This window comes from Panthera leo, chromosome C2 (genome assembly GCF_018350215.1).
Source record: "Panthera leo isolate Ple1 chromosome C2, P.leo_Ple1_pat1.1, whole genome shotgun sequence".
NCBI lineage: Eukaryota > Metazoa > Chordata > Mammalia > Carnivora > Felidae > Panthera > Panthera leo.
Genome location: NC_056687.1, coordinates 119,900,887 through 119,920,509, shown reverse-complemented (window position 1 = coordinate 119,920,509; position 19,623 = coordinate 119,900,887). Strand labels below are relative to the sequence as shown.

Here is a 19,623-nt window from a genome sequence, read left to right as displayed (position 1 = left end):
CAAGGTTCCTGAGTTCAAGCCCCGTGTCAGGCTCTGTTGACAGCTCTGAGCCTGAAGCCTGTTTTGGATTCTGTGTCTGCCCCTCCCCTACTCATGCTCTCTCTTTCTTTCTCTCTCTCTGTCTGTCTCTCAAAAAAATAAACACTAAAAAGTTTTTTTAATAAAATTAAAAAAAAGCTTTAAAATAGTAAAAAGTAAAAGAGAAGAATCTTTTGTGTAGGAAAACAGCACAAGTGCAGAAGCAGACCGAAGCTGAGAGCCCATGTCCCGTTCTTGTCCACTACCTGCCCTTACTTCCCAGGTGCCAAGGTTGTGTATAGACTGACCTCGAGATACACAGGATAATTTGGCACTTTTATTTTCTCACTTCTGGACAGCATTGTGCCAGGTGTTAATAATTCAAAAAAGTCAGGGATCCAACCCAGCAGAAGATGCTTTGAAAAGGACAAATACACTGAAATCTGGGAAAAGGCAGTGAGTGAGGCTAATCAGATAGAAGTAGATGTATGAGCACACCATATGCAAAACATAGCAAAGCTGACCTTTGTTGTGTTACTGATGCATAACCATGAAGAAAAAACCTTGCATCTTTAAATACCATATATCTTTGAATCTTTTGGAGGTAGAGGCATTTAAAAAATGTATCCAAGAGAGGGAGAAAAAGAATTCAAACAGACCATTTGCAGCAAATGTGCCTCTGTCAGGGAAAGGTCTTTGTAGCTAACGGGAAATGGCATTTCTTTGTTAATGAGGTGAACATTTATGAAGAGCTATTATGCATATTTTTCAAAAATAATAATGTAGATCTCTCCTGCAATGCAATAAATGTCTGGGTTTAGTCCACCTAACCTATTGTCTAAAATATAATGCAATTCCTAACATAAGCAGCTATGAAGAAAGTGAGTCATATACTGCTAGTTGTAACAATTCTCAAAGCTGTGGCAAAAGCTTTTGTTATTAAAGATTTCACACAGTAAAAAGTGAGTGTAATAATTGCCTTGCCCAGATTTCACCTGAAAAAAACAAACAAAACAGTTCTGTTCATGGAGAAAAAAGCCCATATTTTACACATTGAAAATTAAATCAGCTATCAGATAATTTTGAAACACAACACCAAAGCTCATAGTAATTAAAAGATGGTAATATTTCAAGAATCAGGTAAATCTGGAAGTCAAAGGAACACAAAAATTACTTATTGGTGCTTTTAAAGTTTTTAAATTCTAAAATTATTTTTTTTTAAAAAAGTTTATTTATTTTGAGAGAGAGAGAGAGTGAGCCAGCAGGGAAGATACAGAGAGAAGGACAAAGAAAGAATCCCAAGCAGGCTCCTTGCTGTCAGCACAGAGCCCGATGCGGGTCTCAAACCCACCAATGCACCAACTCTGAGCCGAAACTCAGAACTGGACATTTAACAGACTGAGCCACCTAGGCACCCCCTCAAATGATTTTTAAATGGTGTGTAACTTCTGTCCAGCAGAGCCACAAATCAAATCATCTCTATGTTCATCAAGGTCAAAATGTGAAAGGTAAAGTGTGACTTTATGAACTTTGACTATAAAAATGTGAATTGTATATACTGGTTTTCTCAGCACGGCCACCATGAAGTCTCATATTCCTGTGGCAATCACTCTCTCCCAGAGCCTACTGCATTAGGCACTTCTTACAGAACCATGGAAATGCTCCTCCCCAGGGTCAGGCATTGATGCTTTTGAATGCAAGTGGTGGGCCTGATTTAATAGGTAGACCATTGGCTCATGTTAAGCTTCAGGGCATTCAGAGGCCCCAGACTCTTTTGGTCCACAAAGCTTGGGTTTATACTCACAAGGTGGTGGCAGGGCAGAGCTGGGGGGCCTGGCACCCTCCTAAGTCTTGTGTGCTGACCAACATAGTACATATAAGTGTTTTTTTATCGACCCTAGCAGTTGCTTGGCTTGACATCTGGAAATTGGTAGAAGAGTTTGAATGGATCAGAAAATCCATCAGTTTGTATGGATCAGAAAAACATACTTGGCTTATGGTTCTCTTTGAATTGCAACCCGTTTCACTGAGAAACTAACAGTATACCTAACATTTTACTTAAAAAAAAAAAAAAAGCTTATAAATCAGTCATTTTTTGTGTCCTGTAGCATAAGCTGAAGCTTCTGATGTAATTTAAAATCAAGCATTTTCTTTTCAAATAGAATTCCTAGGTTGAGGCCTTTTAAAATAGTGATAAAAAAGTACCTTTGATCACATAAATCATTAGAATATTTGGGTGAACAATAGAAATGAAACTGTGTCTCTTTTCAAAGCAGATCTGAAGCCTAAATCCTGAAGGTTACCACTTAAATCGTAATAATAAATCATAAGCAAGGAAAATATTTAGAAAAGAATAACTTAAAAGCACTTAAAGTGCTGAGAAGGCATATATATATATATATATACATTCAAGTCAAAGTAAAATTAAGCTATTGATAAACATACAGACTGGAGCATTTCTTAGACAGTTGAAAACACTTCAGCATTTTGTTATGGAAATTGGGATACTTTCTACATCACAAAATCCATGAGTACATATTGTTTCTGAACAAAAAGATTCATGTTAAAAGCAGAAACCTAGAGTCTAGTTCAATTCTATCACTTCCTGCCATTGATTCCGGGTGGTATATTTTCATGTCCAGTTGAACACTGTCAGTGAATTTACATCTATTTTTCTGTTTAACTCTGAAAAACATTGCATTACTTGCTTAAAATTAAGTATTAACATATGCTTTTGGATACAGGATTTTCTGTTTTTCTAAGTAGTTGAATATGTTCCTCGTGGTGATGTGAGGTTTTGAAGCACTTATGACTTATGATGCAAATGTGTTCTTTGGGGAGGGATTCAGTGAATAGAATAAGGTGTTCTAAGTTGAAAGCTTTTGAGAATATAAAAGAATCTGAAATTTCTAATACAAACATGTGTAACATTTACACATAGATTATAACTTTACACACATATTTGATTCTTCTCTACACATTTATTATGTAGAAACATTTCACTTTTCTTTTGCACAATTCTGAAAAATTGTCAGAGTGCCTTAGCCATAATTCTGGGGAACAGACATGGTAAGTGTTCTTCTAATTTATACTCAATAGTGTACATTAATTAGAATCATTGACAGTTAAGAAACACCACCTCCTCAGCTGATGAAGTTAGAGATTGATTTTAGACTCTTAGACTCAAGAGCATTGAGTCTAAGAAGATGTTTTTTTATTGGCGCTCCAAACAATTTTAGGTGGAGAAAAAGTGGGAAAAATTTCTCTTTCCTAGAATTACCTGTAGTAGAGGATAGTATAGGTAAGTCCAGATTTATATAGATCCTATACTTAGAAATTTTCCAAATGTATTTTATGAAATTCATCCTATAATAATTGTCATGTGAAACTGAAACTGGTAAATGAGAACTAAGTTGTGAGATACTTTTAAGTCAGTAACTAGAGATGGAAGAAAGGAAGTTTGGAGAGGTGAGAAAGGAACTAGGTTTGAAGTGTGTACCACTCTCATTTTCCCCATCCCTACCTATTTGCTCTGTGATCCCACGTATGTTACTTACCCCCTCTGTGTCCTAGTTTCCTGCTCAGTAAAATAGCTGCTAATAAGACCTAACTCACTAGTTGTTGTCATGAAGATTAAATGTAATCATTTTCACCAAACTGCTTTAGATTGGCAGCTATTAGATATTCAATAAGTACTAATTAACTCTGCATTCTACTAAGTTAAGGATTGAATAAGTGGAAGTAGAAACCCTTAACTCATTCCGGTTGGAGTTCCATTTTTTATGCAGTGTAACAGTTTTATATGCTGTGATTGCTATAATGAGTCTGAATCTTAAAGTGAAACCTCCATTTGTTTGCTTCAGATGGGTGAGCAAGTCACCCTATCAGAGAATCTGTCAGTTGGTCTTTTTAATTTGGGCAGTGTGACTGCCTACTGAGATCTATGAACTGTGGAAACACTTATTTGGGTGACATCTCCAAAACGTCCTACTTGCAAATATGAAGTTATTTATACAGACATACAAATTTTGATGTCCCTAAGCCTCTACATCCTCACACAGAATATAAAATCCCTTCCAGAGTTTCCTTTTCTCTTAAATATTTATGGGAATCCCAAACAGGAGTTTCATGGGTGACTTCAATGTCCCCTAGGTCACTGGTTCTTAAGTATGGCTGCAAATTAGAAGCAGCCAAGGAGGTTTGAACATTTCAGCTGCCCAGGCTGCACCCCATGCCAATTAAGTCATTATCCCTGGGGGAGGCATCATGATTTTGACAACTCCCTGGGTGATTCTAGTGTGCAGCCTGGTTGGAGAATCAGTGCCCCAGGCCCAGCAGCATGTGGTTCACACATGTCGCCACTTGGGTGGCTCCAATCTGCTGGATCAAAACCCTCACCTGTCAAATGACAGAACCTCAGTCCTACTGTATCCAGTATCTTTCCAGGCTCTTAATTTTGGCCACTCATTAGAATCACTTAGGTAGAATTTTAAAAATATTGCAACTCAGGCCCCACCACAGGGTAAGTAAGTCAGAACTCTTGGGCATGGGGATCAGGCATCTGGGATTTTTGAAATCTCCTTAGTGATTCCGATGGGCAACAGAATTGAGAATTACTTCTCTGGGAGCTTCTAACAGGAGGGAGCAGGGGTGGTTCATAGGATCAGAGTCTAGAGCTTACCATGCCTCAGCTCTGGCTGCCCATATGGTTTTTCTACTAAGCCATCCTGACACTACTTACACTGACCTATTCTTGCTTTATTCCAAGCTGCTGACCATTCTCTCCACTGCTGCCCACATTGCACCACCTGTAGTCTGCAAGTCTAGGACTGCCTCACTCCTTGCGGCACCTGACAGTGGTACACCTTAAGCTCTATTCCTGCCTGATTCCTAGTCTCTGCCCCTTACTTCTCTCTCCAATCAGTAGAAGAGGACTTCATTTTCCTATGCCTACTTCTTCTAGAGATGGTCTAGTAGACTTGCTTGGATACCTGCTTAAATTATTTCTAGTTTGCCACTCAACATTCTGAACAAAGAGGAGGATCCCAGCAGTAAAACAGTGTTGCCACCCCCCATTTTACAATTAGTGCTCTCCCCCTCAGAGTGCAGGCATGCCAGCAGGTGAGTGGCTTTGGAGGGCCACGTTTATTTCTACAGGGTTGCACAAGAAGATGCTGACCCTCAGGATATATCAGATGCCTTCTTTATTAAAGGTTTACTTATTTCTCTCTATGTTTAACTTCTTTCTTTATCCTTTTCCTCACATATATATCACTACATGCCTAAATTCCAATTACAGATAAAGTTCAAGCTCCTTCCCTTGGATTGCCTGGATCTTGGGCAAATTAAAACCAGGGCTAAACACGTGTGTTAGTGCCTAAAAACATTCTAGAGCCTTTAATAAAGTGTTTTCTTCCGGGAAAATAGGGAATACCCTCCATGAATGTTTTTGCCTTATTCCACAGGCCCATGTATCTAAGTCCTGGCAATAGTCCAACCATTACATGAAACATTCAGTAAGGCCAAATGGGGAAGAAAGGTTCCCTTTAAAATCAGACTACTTTTCCCTGGAAGGTTAGATGACCTAAAACTCTTTTAGTCTCTAAAATACTTGGATGAAACAAAAGACTCCTGTACACCACCTGTCCCAACTTGGTACTATAAAAGCAAGCCCCAAACCAAACAATAAATCAGCACAAAGGGAATAATAGTGGTGTTTTCCCTAAGAGGGCAGTATAAATTATTAATTTATGCTAGAAATGAGTACAGGCACTGTCATAAAACTGAATTATTATAACACCAGCCTGCAGACCACCATTTGAGAACACCTGCATAAGGACATAAAAAGTTAAGCTATAAGTTTGCTTTGTGGCCCTAGGGAAGACCCTGGGGGGCTACTCACAGAACTTTACATTAACCATCCAGAAACCTGCTGTGTCAGAAGTCAGAATTCTGAAACTCACTGGTTCTGGTTCTTGTCCCGCTCACACTAGCTGCGAGCCCCTCTCTGTCTCTCTGTTTCTGGTTGGCCCAAGAGATCTTCTACCTTGGCTGGCCCTATGTTACCATCAGAATAACATCTTTAGAATGGAAAAATAAGATGCAGGATGATAAATGCTGAGGTATGAAGCCATAGTCCTAGAAACCAAAAATAACATTGTCTCCAGATCTGAGTCCCAACGACCACATTTTCACAGATCTCTGGGAAAGAGAAGAGTTGTGCAAATCCAGTTACCTGCAATGACTGAGAAAAGATTAGATATTCTCTCCCAACAGAATAATTCCTTTAGTTTTGATCAATATCTTTGTCCCTCAAATTTGCCCTTGAAATTTTAATTTGAATGGAGCAAAGCACATAAAAAAAGGGAAAATAAATATGTTATAAAGCATAATTTTTTAACTGCCTGGAACCAGTGGACAAATACATCAGAAATAACTTGTTACCTGGATGTTCACTGCTAAAGCAGGTCCATTATAAGGGACATTCTCTTCTTCCTTAAGAACAGATTGGTCACTGCTGATTCCAATCAAGTTCTTTCTCAATATAACCCAGAACAATTGTGTTAAGTGACTTTCCTAAAACCAAATTCTTATTATCATTTATTAGGTTTCCCTTTCAGGTACCTTAATCAAGGTTCTATATCATATCTCCACTGATGGAATTTTTTTGGATTTTTGAGCTGTGCCTCCAGAAGCAATTCAATTTCTCTTCTGAAGGAATTGCACAAAGACTTAACATTTTATTAAATCCATTTGCTGCATCTTTCAAGACCATCAAGGAAATGGCATCCTTAAATTTGGCAACATTCTTTAGCAAACACACACTCCAGCACACATATTCAGCCTTGATGTTTTCTGTGCTGCATCAATAAAATTTAATTAAAATGAGTAGAAAAATTACAGTAATTTCCATTTATCATCCCAAAATGCCATTATGAGACTGAAACCCTTCATACCTGTACCTATCAAGCAGGGTAATAAAACTATAATGGGCTATTCAAGGGGGTAATGCCATTGCAATCCTTAGAAATTTTAAGGTAATAATGAGCAACCATCTGTCTTGAATGTCATTAAAGCAAGGACCAAGCCAGCTGATCTTTTAAATCCTATTCAGATAAATTTTTCCATGATGCATTGAATCAGACCCATACATAGAAGGACATGGATCATATATATTTATATGTTGATATTTGAGTAATAATGATGGTATTTGGTTTTGTTTTCTAAAGGTAAAAGAATGAGAGAGAAAAAAAGAGTGAGACAAAGAGAAAGAATGAGAACAAGAGAGAGGGAGAGAGGATTATCTCTCTGAGGAGCTAAGCCTCCACATAATGAAAAATAATACAAAGCCATTAGTTTGGGGAAAATGTAATAAAGAAAGTTAAATTTTAGGAAAAAGCTGAATGAAATAAATATATTTTCTTGGAGTTTTGGAAGTTGAGAAAGACAAAGTGTAAGAAAGCTTTGAAATCTTGTTGGCAAGAAATTTAAAGGCAAATTAATATGGCCACAAAGATACTGCCTGTTGGGTAAAGATAAAGATAGTCCTGGTAGATGAATCTAATACAGAGCCTTTCACAATGATGATGAAGAAGCAGAAGAAAATAACTAACAATACCCAATTACTCTTAGCTACATGGAATACTGATGAATCTTTTTTTAAAAATTTTTATTCATTTATGAGAGATAGAGAGAGACAGAGCATGAGCAGAGAGAGGGAGACACAGAATCTGAAACAGGCTCCAGGCTCTGAGCTGTCAGCACAGAGTCTGACACAGGGCTCGAAGTCACGAACTGCAAGATCCTGACCTGAGCCCAAGTCAGACACTCAACTGACTGAGCCACCCAGGTGCCCCCTGATGAATCTTCAAAAAAGAGAAAACCAACAGTAGCAAAATGGCATAAAATATCTGTCACAAGATAAAGAGTAGAATAGGATAGAAGAAGTGATAGCACCAACACTTTGGTGGAAAATGAAAAAACTTTCTTGGTTCTACCTATTAAGACCCTCTCAAGGCAGTGTTAAAGCTGAGAAAGGAAAAGAAGAGCAACGAGAGGAATGGTGGGTCAGCAGGAAAAAGTTTACTTAGGTTCATAGTCCTCTATTAAAGGAAAGAGGGAAGAAGAGAAGCCCAAGGAGAGGCAAGACAATGATAGTGATAAAGGAGAAAAGAATGAATTAGAGGAAACAATAGTGGAATGGATAAGTAAATCCAAGAGCTGTTTCTTAAAATGATTGGTATAATATGCAGTTTCATAAATTAAAAAAGGAGGAAAAAACATACACGTCATTTTCTATAGGAAAGTTACATGATCAGATGTATTAAAACAATATTAAAAAATAATGGGCTATGATGCACAACTCTATTCTTTGCAAAATCTGACTAAGAGTGGTATTTACCCCATGGATCTTTCAGTGAATATTAATTGGGATAATTGATATGAGAAATGTATTTATAGTACCTTGCACAATAGAGTTCAAGAACTGTTATTAACAATTTTGAAAATCTGGAGAGGACAAATGGTTTATTAGGAAAGTAAAGTTGACTGAAGAAGTAGAAAAATTCAGCCACATAAGAAATTGAAACCATTATCAAAATATGGCTTCCAAAAATGTCATCAGGCACCATGGTAGTTTTAAAATATGTCCACAATGCTTTCATACACCTCCCTTCAAGAGGTGGAGCTTACTTCCCCTTCCATTGAGTGTGTACTGGTCTTAGTGACTTGTTTCTAACAAACAGATTATGGTAAAAGTGACAGTGTGTGACTTCGGAGGATAGTTAATCAAAGTCATTTCTACTTTTTGTTCTCTCTCTTCCCCTCTCTCCCCCTCTCTCTATCAGGGAAAAGTAAGCTTCTATATCATGGAGGACACCCAAACAGCCCTCTGGATGACACAGTGAAGAACTGAAACCTTTTACCAACAGCCATGTGAGTAAGCCATCTCATAGTGGGTCCTCCAGACCCAGTCAACTGTTAGATGCTTCAGTTTTGGCCAACAGCTTGTCTACAACCTCATGACAGACTGGTAGCTACAACTACCCAGATAGATGGATGCTCCTGGACTCAGAGCCCTCAGAAACTACATGAAATAATAAAAGTTTGTTGTCCTAAGTTTCTAAATTTTAGGGTGATTTGTTACACAGCAGTAGAAAACTAATACACCAAAAGTTGCTTTTAGAGGTAAGTGCTAGGTATTTTTAGCTTGCAGCGCATGTCCCTTGAGCTCAGATTCATGTCCAGGTTGGCTCCTGGGTTGGAGAACTGACTCTACCTCTCCAAGTCATAGAACTTTCTTGGGATTCAGTTTCCTCTAATAAAATTCTGGGTTTAAAGGCTTATCTTTATAATCTCACCTCACTCTGAACTTCTTGGATTTTATGACTTAAAAAATTCAACTGCAATTATATACCATGATAAACAAACACAGATGTGTGGTTAAAAGAGTTGGTAAGATTTAATTGAGAGGTTACAGTACAATTATAGCTTTATCAAAGAAAAAAAATTACATGAAAGGTTTTCAAGGGAAAGCACAGTTCATGTCTTACTTAGCTTTATTTCTCCCTGAGCCTCAGTACCTGGCATACAGAAGGTACCCACTACTAAAGGTGCCGAATGGTCATTTGTGACCTCTACTATAATGCACATTGATGTGGAGTAAGGCTTCTTAACTAGGGGTTCACAGATAATAATTCTTTCTGGGCACTGAAAGTACAGCGTGTTCTTGCCATGATGTAGGAGCTCCACTCTCATTAGCATTTAAAAAAGAACACTTATTAGCTGAACTACTAAGTGTCCTTTATACAATATAATGAGTTTCATTGAAAAGAATCACCAGCTTAGCTAAGGAGAAATTTAAACACTTTGCCATCATTTATAAATTCAACCCTTCTAGGATGGTATTTTTAAAAGTACTTTGAATGAAGGGAAGAAGAAAAGTGGTAGAAATCTTGACAAAAGAAAGGTAATTAGAGTAAAAAAATAAAAAAGGCAATTCTATGCTTTATGAAGATATCTTTGATCTTACTTCTCAGAAGCCAGGGAAGCAGGGGCATTGTTGCCTATGACATTCTCTCTCTCCCTCTCTCTCCACTGTGACTTGGAACAGGTAACTGGGATGGAACGTGCCTGCTTTTGTTAAAAGTGACGGAGAAAAATTGCATAAAACCATAATCAAAAACCACTGTAATGCAAATCAAAAAGGTGGAGGCACACTCCATGAAATTCACACAAGTAATGGAATTGTACTTGATCTTTCTTTCAATATCTCAGGATTACCCTAGACATTTGCTTTATGCCTACAACTCATTACATTTAAATTAATGCATCATATCAGAATTAAATAAAACCATTAATTAGCATATATTGTTTCCCCTCTTTATTTTTTATCTTGGAATGTTAATGGTCATAATTCATTCATTCATTCATTTATTAATTCGGCAAGAATTTAATGAACTCCTAAGTTCAAAGCAAAAATCAAATGGTAAATTTCCATAATGTTTCATATAGACCACAACATCCGAAGAGGTTAGACGGGACAAAAATATGTCTAGAGCTACAGAAGGTTAAGATAAATTTAGATGTTATATATATAAGCAGTTTATCAAAAGGAAGTGTGGTGAGCAGTGAGATGGATGTCATAGATTGATGTCATGTCCTCCATGATGCTACCTTCATTATCTTTGTAAGGCACAGATCTGATTTTTATCATCATCTCCATGCTTAAAAGCCTTGAGCAATTATTTGCCTTATAGGATATAGTTCTCTTAAATGTAGCACAGACACTAAAAGGTCTGCCTGAAATCACCTCTCCATTTTAATTCTCAGTTCTCTCTCATAACCTTTCCTTTCTGCTCCCTGCCTTATACCAGCAGCCTCAACACACTTCTACCTACTTCCCCAAGGCAACTCCAGTCACAGTGCACTACCTCTTTGTTTCTGGGACTTGTCAAGCTCTTCCTTAAGTTTACGGTTTTGCCTACTCTTTTCTCTTTGCTTTCATACCCCATGAAATCTGCATGATAATCTTCTAATTACCCAAACATCCAACCCACAATCAGCTTCCCATGAACACCTTGCCTCCAGGAAACAATTCCATCCTCTGGTTCCCATGACATGTTGCACATCCCTCTGTGTTAACATTTGTCACATGGAGTTGTTTGTGCATGTGTTTGCTAGCATGTGTACACACACATGTGTACGTGTGCATGTGTGTGTCCCTGCTATATTAGGAACCCCTAAGGATGAGAATTGGGTCTTATCTGCCTTTGTCTCTCTGGTGTCTAGCATGGTGTCTGCCACACAATCATGCGGTGCATAGTTCACTGTCAGTCCATGCTTGAATTGAAAAGCCGGAAAGCCCTTCAGTAAGATCTTGAGACTCAGCAGTAGCAAGGTAAACTCTGTACTCTCCACCTCAGGGATATAGACAGTCTTAAAAAACCCATTACAATCACTTTCCAGGAAAAGATACACAGCCCTCCATGAAACTTTTCACTCCAGTATGAACCAGGGACTTCGGTTTTTGATCACTTCATCCTTGAATTTGATTCAACAATTTATTAAACATGGTCTACCCAATGATTTGTCTTCAAGATCAATGGCAAACTCTGATCTCTCCTCTCATCTCCATGCATTGCAGTCTGTAAGCAAGTGATCTCTGCCCACTCTTAGAAAGAAGGAACAAGATGCATATCTTACGTTCTAGGTCAAGTCACAGAATATTATTAGGTTTAGAGCATGATCCTTAAAACCCAGTCTGGGGCGCCTGGGTGGCTCAGTCGGTTAAGCGTCCGACTTCGGCTCAGGTCATGATCTCGTGGTCCGTGAGTTCGAGCCCCACGTCGGGCTCTGTGCTGACAGCTCAGAGCCTGGAGCCTATTTCAGATTCTGTGTCTCCCTCTCTTTCTGACCTTCCCCCATTCATGCTCTGTCTCTGTCTGTCTCAAAAATGAATAAACGTTAAAAAAAAAATTAAAAAACAATCCCAGTCATATAGTTCAATCATCCATTTTACAAACGAGAAAACTGAAGCTCACAGGTATTCAATTAATTATCCAAAGCCTCCACCATTAGTCATAGAGATGAGGGGCAAACTCCAGCATTCTGGACTCTCAGTCTCCTTTCTACCATATCATCTGGCTTCTCCCACATTCTAAATCTTTTTCTTGAGTTTTCTTACAAAGTCATACACAGCACATCCAATTTGGCATCATTGGTTTTTTTTTTTTTTAATTGGAAATTTAAATTTGGATTTGCATTGCTGCCTTTCCATTCAATGGTGATAAACACTCAAAAGATCATCTGGGGGTAATGGAAATAAAATAAGCATCTGGAAAGAATGTGCTATAATGAATATGTCATTGTTTGCTCATAAATGCTAGACAAAGAATCTGGTTTTCAAAAATAAATGCATGGGAAAATCTATGTCAACCCCAACCTGTACTTTAGTAATAAATAAATAAATAAATAAATAAATAAATAAACAAACAAACAAACAAATAAAAATACACTAAAATTGCTAGATTTACAAAGATTATAGAATTAAATATAAGACTGGGGCACCTGGGTGGCTCAGTTGGTTAGGCGTCCAATTCTTGGTTATGGCTCAGGTCATTATCTCACAGTTTTGTGAGTTTGAGCCCTGCATCAGGCTCTGTGCTGGCAGTGTGGAGGCTGCTTGGGATTTTCTCTCTCCCTCTTTCTCTCTGCCCCTACCCCATTCATGCTGTCTCTGTCTCTCTCAAAAATAAATAAACTTTAAAAAAAATAAAAGAAGAATTAAATATAAATGACTCATTACCTGAATTAGCTGAAAGTGTAATAAAGATTACCAAACATTCATGCATTCATTCATTCATTCATCTATCCATCCATTCAAGGTTTACCGAATAAATGATACTAAGCCCCACAGTTGCTGCTATCACAGCTATTATTCAAAGAATATTTAGTAATAGGCAAAATAGTTTGAACTACAAGTCAAAAGATATAAGTTCAAAGTTTGCCTCTTCCACTCAGTCTTTTCTGTGTTATTCCTTAATTTTTTTTAATGCTTATTTATTTTTGAGAGAGAGAGAGTGAGCAGGGGAGGAGCAGAGAGAGAGGAAGACTCCAGGCTCTGAGCTGTCAGCCCAGAGCCCAGTGTGGGGCTTGAACTGATGAACTGTGAGATCATGACCTGAGCTGAAGTCACAGGCTTAACCAACTGAGCCACCCAGGTGCCCCTTCTGTGTTATTCCTATCAGCATATAAAAGTACTGTATTTTTCCACCTTAAAAATAAAAAGATTTTTCTTTTGGCGTCATGTTTCTCTTCAGGTATCATCTCATTTCTCTGTTCCCTTTCACAGCAAAACTCCTTTGAAAAACAAGTCTGTACATGCAGTTTCCAATTTCTTTCCTTCCATCCTCTTTTGAACCTATTATAATTAGGCTTTCACCCTGACACTCTACCAATATGACTCTTATCAATGTCCTCAATGACATTCATTCTCTTCATCTTAATTGGCCATTCAGCAAAATTTGGCTGAATTCATCATGCTCCTTTTTGAGACACTCTCTTCATCTGATTTCCAGGACACCATACTTTTCTTGATTTTTCCTTCTCCATACTGGCTACTATCTCTCAATCTCCTTTACTGGTTCCCAATGTCTTACCATTGGAGTGCCTCAAGACTTGGTTTCTGATCTTTCCTCTATTTCTCTCTTAGACATCTCATCTAAGAGTTATAACCAGTCTCATGTTTTTAATATCATCTCTATACTGATGACATCGAAAATTATACTTCTCACCCAGACTTCTCTCCCAAACTCCAGAATTCTGGGTCCAACAAGGTACTCAATAGCTCCATTTTATTGACCAATATACATCTCAAATGTAACAAGTCAACATCCAATTGTCTCTCAAACCTGCTATCTTGAAGTGCTCCTTGGCTAATAAATGACACCTCCATTCTTTTAAAATTTAAATATTATCATGCCATGACTTTACTTAACAACCTCCAGTGTTTCCTTGCCTTGTATAGGCTCTCCATGACCTGTTCCTTGTCACTGCTTTGCTACTGTCTTTCATATTTTCCCCTGGTCCACTTTACCTCAGCCACATTGGTCAATTTGACCCAGGTGGCCTTTGTATTTGTTGTTCTCAGTTCCTGGACAGCTCCATTCCAAATGTCCATGTAACTCTCTCTTTTTCTTCTTTCAGGTTTTGCTTTCTTATTGCAACCTTCCCTGACCACCCTATCTAAAATTGCAACCCTGTTTTCCCATACATGCACTCCTAACTCCCTTGTCTGCTTTATTATTGGCCTATGACTTGTCATAAGCACACTATATATTTAGCTTGTTTATTCTGATTATAACAAAATCTCCCCTACTAGAAATTCTTTTTTGTTCACTCTTGTACCCCATCACCTTGAACAGGGGCTGGCACAAAATAGGCCCTCAGAAAATATTACTTGAATGAATGAAGGTAGTCAGTGATAATAAAATAAGCTACCTTTTAGGTAAAAAGGTAAGTAGAAAGTAAATGAGGGAAGTATGTCATACATGTTAATGCATAATACATGTTAATTATTCCAATTAATACTATATCTCTTGTGTATCTGTTGAAAATAATTTTTATGTGGGAACTGCAGGAAAGGAAGGAGAAATTCTAGTTAAAAGGGAGTGGTATGGAAGTATATGGTTTTGCAAGTTAGCCTCAGGCAAAGTAAAGAGAGCTTTGGAAACACCCTGGAGTTTGGCCCAGATCACCAGCTCCCAGGTCTGCTTAGCAAGTGAGGACATGAAGGAGGAAAGGGCTGGGAGGCAGGCTGGGATTTGTATGGGTAGTGTCATAGGGTCTGTACGCAGTCTTCTGGATGGTTCAGGGTGAGACCTCGAGGCTCACAGACTTCTATGTGCTCATGTCCATCTTGAGCATCTCTAGCAGTTTTCAGTTTCTAGGGCAAGAGTCCAGGCTTATAGTATTTGTCTATCTCTAGGGCTAGGTGTGCATACCTTAAAGGAAGTGCTTTGCTATGGAAATATAAATCTTTATGGTGGGTAACAGCAACGATGTCTCTATTATGCTGCTTTGTGCCTAACACATAGAGATGTTACATGTGTTTTTCATAGGTTGGAGTGAAAATTAATTTGCAAAACATATTTTAAAGTGAAAATGCTTAAAAACTGAGAACAAACTGAGGGTTGATGGGGGGTGGGAGGGAGGGGAGGGTGGGTGATGGGTATTGAGGAGGGCACCTTTTGGGATGAGCACTGGGTGTTGTATGGAAACCAATTTGACAATAAACTTCATATATTGAAAAATAAGAAAGAAAATGAAAAAAAAAAATAAAGTGAAAATGCAATTTTAAAAAGGCACTATAATTTTTGAAGCTATAAAGGATATATAATTCTTAAAAGTCTTTGTATCCAGATATAGCTATTTGATTAGCTGATATAGCCACAGTTCATGAATACAATTCCTTTATAAATCATATCACCTTTGCATTTTATAATAAAAAGTTGATTTTCACAGATTGTCCCTAGACTTTACTAATTAACTTCCCTTGTTCCCATTAAACAGTCCTGGGGACAGAGGCACAGAGCCTGTGCAACTTCTATTTTTCCCACTGACAGTGAGAATAGTGTGGGGAGATACAAAGAGATATTATTCTCTGTAACCATGTATTATCATATAATATTTTACAAATTTTTCCCTGTTTCAGAAAGGAAATAGTGGTAACCTCTATAATACCTGCCTCAGCCTTTCTTTACAATTTGTAATTGGTTTCCCACATGGAGTTTGAACTTCGCTTGCTACACTGCTACAGATGTAGCCAAGAACTTCTTATCTGTGAAGTTAATTAAAGAACTTCTTATCTGTGAAGTTAATTTCTTTCAAAGTGGTGACCTCAGACTGTACACTAGGGTGGAGAATATGTGCGCGTGTGCATGCATGTATGTTCAAAATATGTACATATGCTAGATATGCATATATTATGATAGAAAAATAAGTAGAAAATGACAAATCCTGAGAGAAAAGCAATGAAGAAAGGTATGAGAAGGGAAGGGAAGGCATTCATTAAGTTTCTACTATGAATCAGGCACCCAGGAAAGGAGGTAAAGGGGGAAACAAAGATGGAGGGATGCAATTACCTGGATGTTAAAGAATGAACTTGTAAAAATCCCCTTTCTTAAAGAAGAGTACTGTAAGAAAGGATGTTGGCAGTCCATCAGGGAGTGCTTGTCAAGTCATTCAGAGGAGAACAGAAGTCTGTGGGGCACTGATTTTGGCTTTGTCTCCCCTAGGTGCTGGGTTGCTGTCTCGCCATGGGATGAGTTAACTTTGAAGTTCTGCTGAGCAGTCTAGATAGCATGACTTAAAAGTGCGAGTCCCTAACCAGAGTTCAGTTCCCCAGAATACAAATGCTCAGATAACCAGACAAGGTCAGAAAAACCAGCCCAAGGCATTTCCCTTTAAACCCTAGGGAATGCAGTAGTCTCTATAATTAAAAGGATTCCTATACTGGAAGTTTCTAGGTATTGGTATCATTTTTTTTTTTTTCATTTTTAAAAACTGTGGGTCCTTAAAATGTCTCTAATTGTATCTTTATGATTCCTCTGATTGTAAGAGGGGGAAGGGTGACCTTGCAGAGTCCCTGGGGAGGCAGGAGATAGGGTCAGGTCCAGCTGAGCTTGGGACATGAAAAGAGAAAGAGAAGAAAACAATTAACTATTTTTTTTTTTTTTAAATTTTTTTTTCAACGTTTTTTATTTATTTTTGGGACAGAGAGAGACAGAGCATGAATGGGGGAGGGGCAGAGAGAGAGGGAGACACAGAATCGGAAACAGGCTCCAGGCTCCGAGCCATCAGCCCAGAGCCTGATGCGGGGCTCGAACTCACGGACCGCGCGAGATCGTGACCTGGCTGAAGTCGGACGCTTAACCGACTGCGCCACCCAGGCGCCCCAACAATTAACTATTTTAGAGAGCTTTAAGGTAAGTCTTCAAAAACTCCTATTTAGGTTTTGCTAAGATGTCACTTTGGCTTCCCCACTCCCACTGCGCCAATATCACATCAGATATCTTCAGCACTGATGAGCTTATTATAGAAGATTCTCTGCCTCCATTTGCATTTTGGGGTAGATTATACTTTGGTCCAATTCTTCATTATTCTCTATATCCATACTCCTTACCATATAACCTTGCAGTGCTTTCCCACTGTGGGCTGGTGACCTGCTCAGTCTCTTGACCTTGGGCTCAGGCATGTGATTTTCTTTGGCCAGTAGGATGTGGAAATGTGATGCAAGCAGAGGCTTGAAATGAACTTGCACATTGGGGCTTGTTCTTCTGCTAGGAGAAGAATGACAGACAGGTGGCACTGGAACATGCCCCAGCCAAGCCCACCTTAGACTTAAATCCTGCAGATGTGTGCAAAATAAATGTTTCTTTTTGAATGCCACTGAAATTAGGTTGTATGGTTGTTTGTTACACAGCAAAAGGTAACTAATACAAATGCTATTTGATCCATGCTCCTCTTCTTTGCCAGAGTGATGTTTCTAAAATGGAACACCACTTATCCTAAAATTACTTTGCTTAAGATACATTAGTGACTTCTTGTTATGGGCTGAATCCCATCCCCCACCCCCCCAACACCAACTCCCTACCCTTCGTCAAATTCATATGTTGAAGTCCTAACCCCCAATATCTCAGAAAATGACCTTATTTGGAAATAGGGTCATTTAAAATATAATTAGTTGAGTTAAAATGAGGTTATACCAGAATAAAGTGGGCCTCTAATCTAATGTGACTGGTGTCCTTATAAAAAGGGGAAATTTGGAGACAGACATACTCTTAGGAAAAATGTCATGTGAACATGAAGGTAGGGATCAAGATGATGTGTCTACAAGTTAAAGAATAACAAAGATTGCCAGAAAACCACCAGAAGCTAAGAGAGAGGAATAGAACAGATTCTCCTTTACGGCCCTTAGAAGGAAATAATCCTGCTGGCACCTTGATCTTAGACTTCTACATTTCTCAGACAATACTTTTCTGTTGTTTAAGCCACTCCCCATTACCTCTAGGATAAAGTCAAAACACTCTTTCACAAGGTATGAAAGTCCTTTCATAAACTTGTCTCTGGCTTTATCTATGGTTTCAACCCTCACTGTAGCCTTACCCCATTCCCTAGCCACACAGAACTAGTTACAGTGCTTTGATCAGCTGCTTCAGAGATTTTGTCCACCCTCAACTTTGGTTTCAAATGCCCTTCATACTGCCTTCCCACCCCCTACTAGGTTCCACATGATTACCTAATTAACTTCTATCTGTACTTCAAGCTTAAGATCAGATATCATCTCTGGAAACTTTCTCTTCACCTTCCCAATTCTAGCTACAAGACGATGCCCTATTGAATGCTCCCCAAACACACTATACAGATATTTCTATCACAGTCCATATCACACTGTGGATAATTAGTTGTTCATTACACGTCCTTACCCTCATCAACAGACTTGATAATGAACATCTTAAAGACAAGGTCATATCCCACGTCCTTTTATTCCTAGTACCTAGCATAGTGCTTGGCACAGAGGGGCTGTGCAGCACATATTTGTGTAAGGAATCTATATCCAAACACATGTGTTTTTGGCATATGGAAGCTACATTCCGCTAGTGTGACAACTGGCAGCTGAGTTTACGGAGTAGTGAAAGCACCCAATTAAAGACCAAACATTACTTCCTTATTCTTCTTCATTTCCTTCTCTCTGTATAACTACCCAATCTCACATGCTTTATAATGCTTTTAGATGTAAGTGACTGTGAATTATTACCGACTGTGGGCCTTTCATCTTCAAGACTGACAGTCTATGTTCCACATTTCTCAGGAGGGAGAGACTATTATAACTATATTTTTGCTTACCAAGAGAATTGTTAATGGTTATCCTGGAGGAAAAAAAAATCTATAAATATCCAACCTATAATGAAGCCTTAAGCGTACTTTCTTCCTTCGCTAATGAAATTCTTTCCAAGTGCATTGGCAGACTTGCTACATAACCATTACACTGTGAAAAGAGACAAAGCCTGTAGTGAATTTTTTCTTTTACCTGTTTAGTCCTCGTTTTGGAATCCAATGACAGATTGTTGTAGGTATAATGTGCCTGGGTGACTCCACAGAAAAGAACAGCGACTATTCCTGAAATTCAAAAACATACTGGTCAAAATCAATTTTCTCTGCCATCTAAGCCAAAGGGTAGGGCCACCTCAGCTAGACGAAGATGGACTAGGTGTCAGTAGAGCTACTTCTAACAATTACCATGACGTAATAGTCTCTAAAATTAAAAGGATCCTATATTGGGGTATACCTTGCTACTTGTTTTAAACATGGGTCTTACAGGATTAACCTAAAGAAAAGTATTAAGAAGTACCTTCTTCTCTTGTCATGAGTTAAAAAAGTTATGCTTGGAGAAACATGAACAAAAGACTATATAATCAACTCTGGGCTTCTCCTAGCCAGTGCCAACTGCTTTTTTTGCATTTTATACTAAATGCTGGCATATTTGCTCAAACATTGGCTTTTCACTGGGTACCCTGATGAACCTGAAGAGGTTCCCATCATACA

General features: G+C 38.4%; 1 protein-coding gene across 19 annotated transcripts in view; it reads right to left on the bottom strand.

Annotated features, from left to right (window-relative positions):
* SLC9A9 (solute carrier family 9 member A9) overlaps positions 1 to 19,623 on the bottom strand; it is a 766,376-nt gene that overhangs the window by 328,875 nt on the left and 417,878 nt on the right. For all 19 annotated transcript variants that reach the window (XR_006207068.1, XR_006207069.1, XR_006207064.1 and 16 more), the window contains one exon: positions 19,109 to 19,197. Coding sequence is in view for 12 of the 19 variants with exons in the window: in XM_042954872.1 (XP_042810806.1) it covers positions 19,109 to 19,197 (89 nt within the window). In the remaining 7 variants the exon portion in view is untranslated. The remainder of the gene's footprint in view (positions 1 to 19,108; positions 19,198 to 19,623) is intronic.